Here is a 714-nt window from a genome sequence, read left to right as displayed (position 1 = left end):
CGGGGGCGGTCACTCCCCACGTGCCGGCGGGGGGAAGCAGATGGTCTCTGGGACCCACCCGCAGCTCTCGCCCCCCCGGGGAGGGGAGCGGCACCAGCCTGGCTCCCCCCCCAGCCGGCGGGGGGAAGCAGATGGTCTCTGGGACCCACCCGCAGCTCTCGCCCGCCCCGGGGAGAGGCGAAGGGAGACGAGGGTCTCTCTGGGGCACCCCCAGAGCTCAGCACGCGTTTCCCAGGGGAGGGCAGAGCGAGGCCAGCCCCGTTCCCCGGGGCACGACGGGGGACAGGCGGGCAGGTTTGGCGTAGGTGATGCTCCCGATCGGGCGAACGCGGCCGGAGACGCCGGCGGCCTCACGGGGAGAAGCGCTCGAAGACCCATTCACCCTCTCCCCGGTGCGTCATGTCTCCCAGGGGGGCCGAGCCATCCCGCAGGCGTCGGAAGACGATGCGGTCGTGCAGGCGGTTGGTTTGGCCCTGCCAGAACTCCACGACGTCTGGCTGCAGGATGTAGCCCCCCCTGGCAGAGAAACAGGGGGCTTTAGGAGGAGGGGGGGCCCCGCCGGTCGGGCAGCGCCCTGCCCGCAGCCCCCGCGACTCACCAGTACGCCGGCTTCGGCACCGTCGTCTCCCTGTACCGCTCCTCCAGCTCCGCGTTCTTCTTCCTTAAATACTGCGGGGAAGGCGGTGAACGCGAGGGCGGCTGGGGCAGCCCTGG

General features: G+C 72.0%; 1 protein-coding gene across 1 annotated transcript in view; it reads right to left on the bottom strand.

Annotated features, from left to right (window-relative positions):
- Positions 1–93: 93 nt before the first annotated feature.
- Positions 94–714, bottom strand: part of PNPO (pyridoxamine 5'-phosphate oxidase) — a 5,926-nt gene continuing 5,305 nt past the window's right edge. The window contains exons 2-3 of the mRNA XM_009287780.2: positions 599–699; positions 94–516 (exon numbers count right to left, since the gene is read on the bottom strand). Of these exons, the coding sequence (XP_009286055.1) occupies positions 351–516; positions 599–699 (267 nt within the window). The 3' untranslated portion in view covers positions 94–350. The remainder of the gene's footprint in view (positions 517–598; positions 700–714) is intronic.

This window comes from Aptenodytes forsteri, unplaced genomic scaffold, assembly GCF_000699145.1.
Source record: "Aptenodytes forsteri isolate BGI_AS27 unplaced genomic scaffold, ASM69914v1 Scaffold25, whole genome shotgun sequence".
In the NCBI taxonomy this organism is placed as follows: Eukaryota; Metazoa; Chordata; class Aves; order Sphenisciformes; family Spheniscidae; genus Aptenodytes; species Aptenodytes forsteri.
The sequence above is the reverse complement of the archived record's forward strand: the minus strand, read 5'-3'. Positions and strand labels throughout refer to the sequence as shown.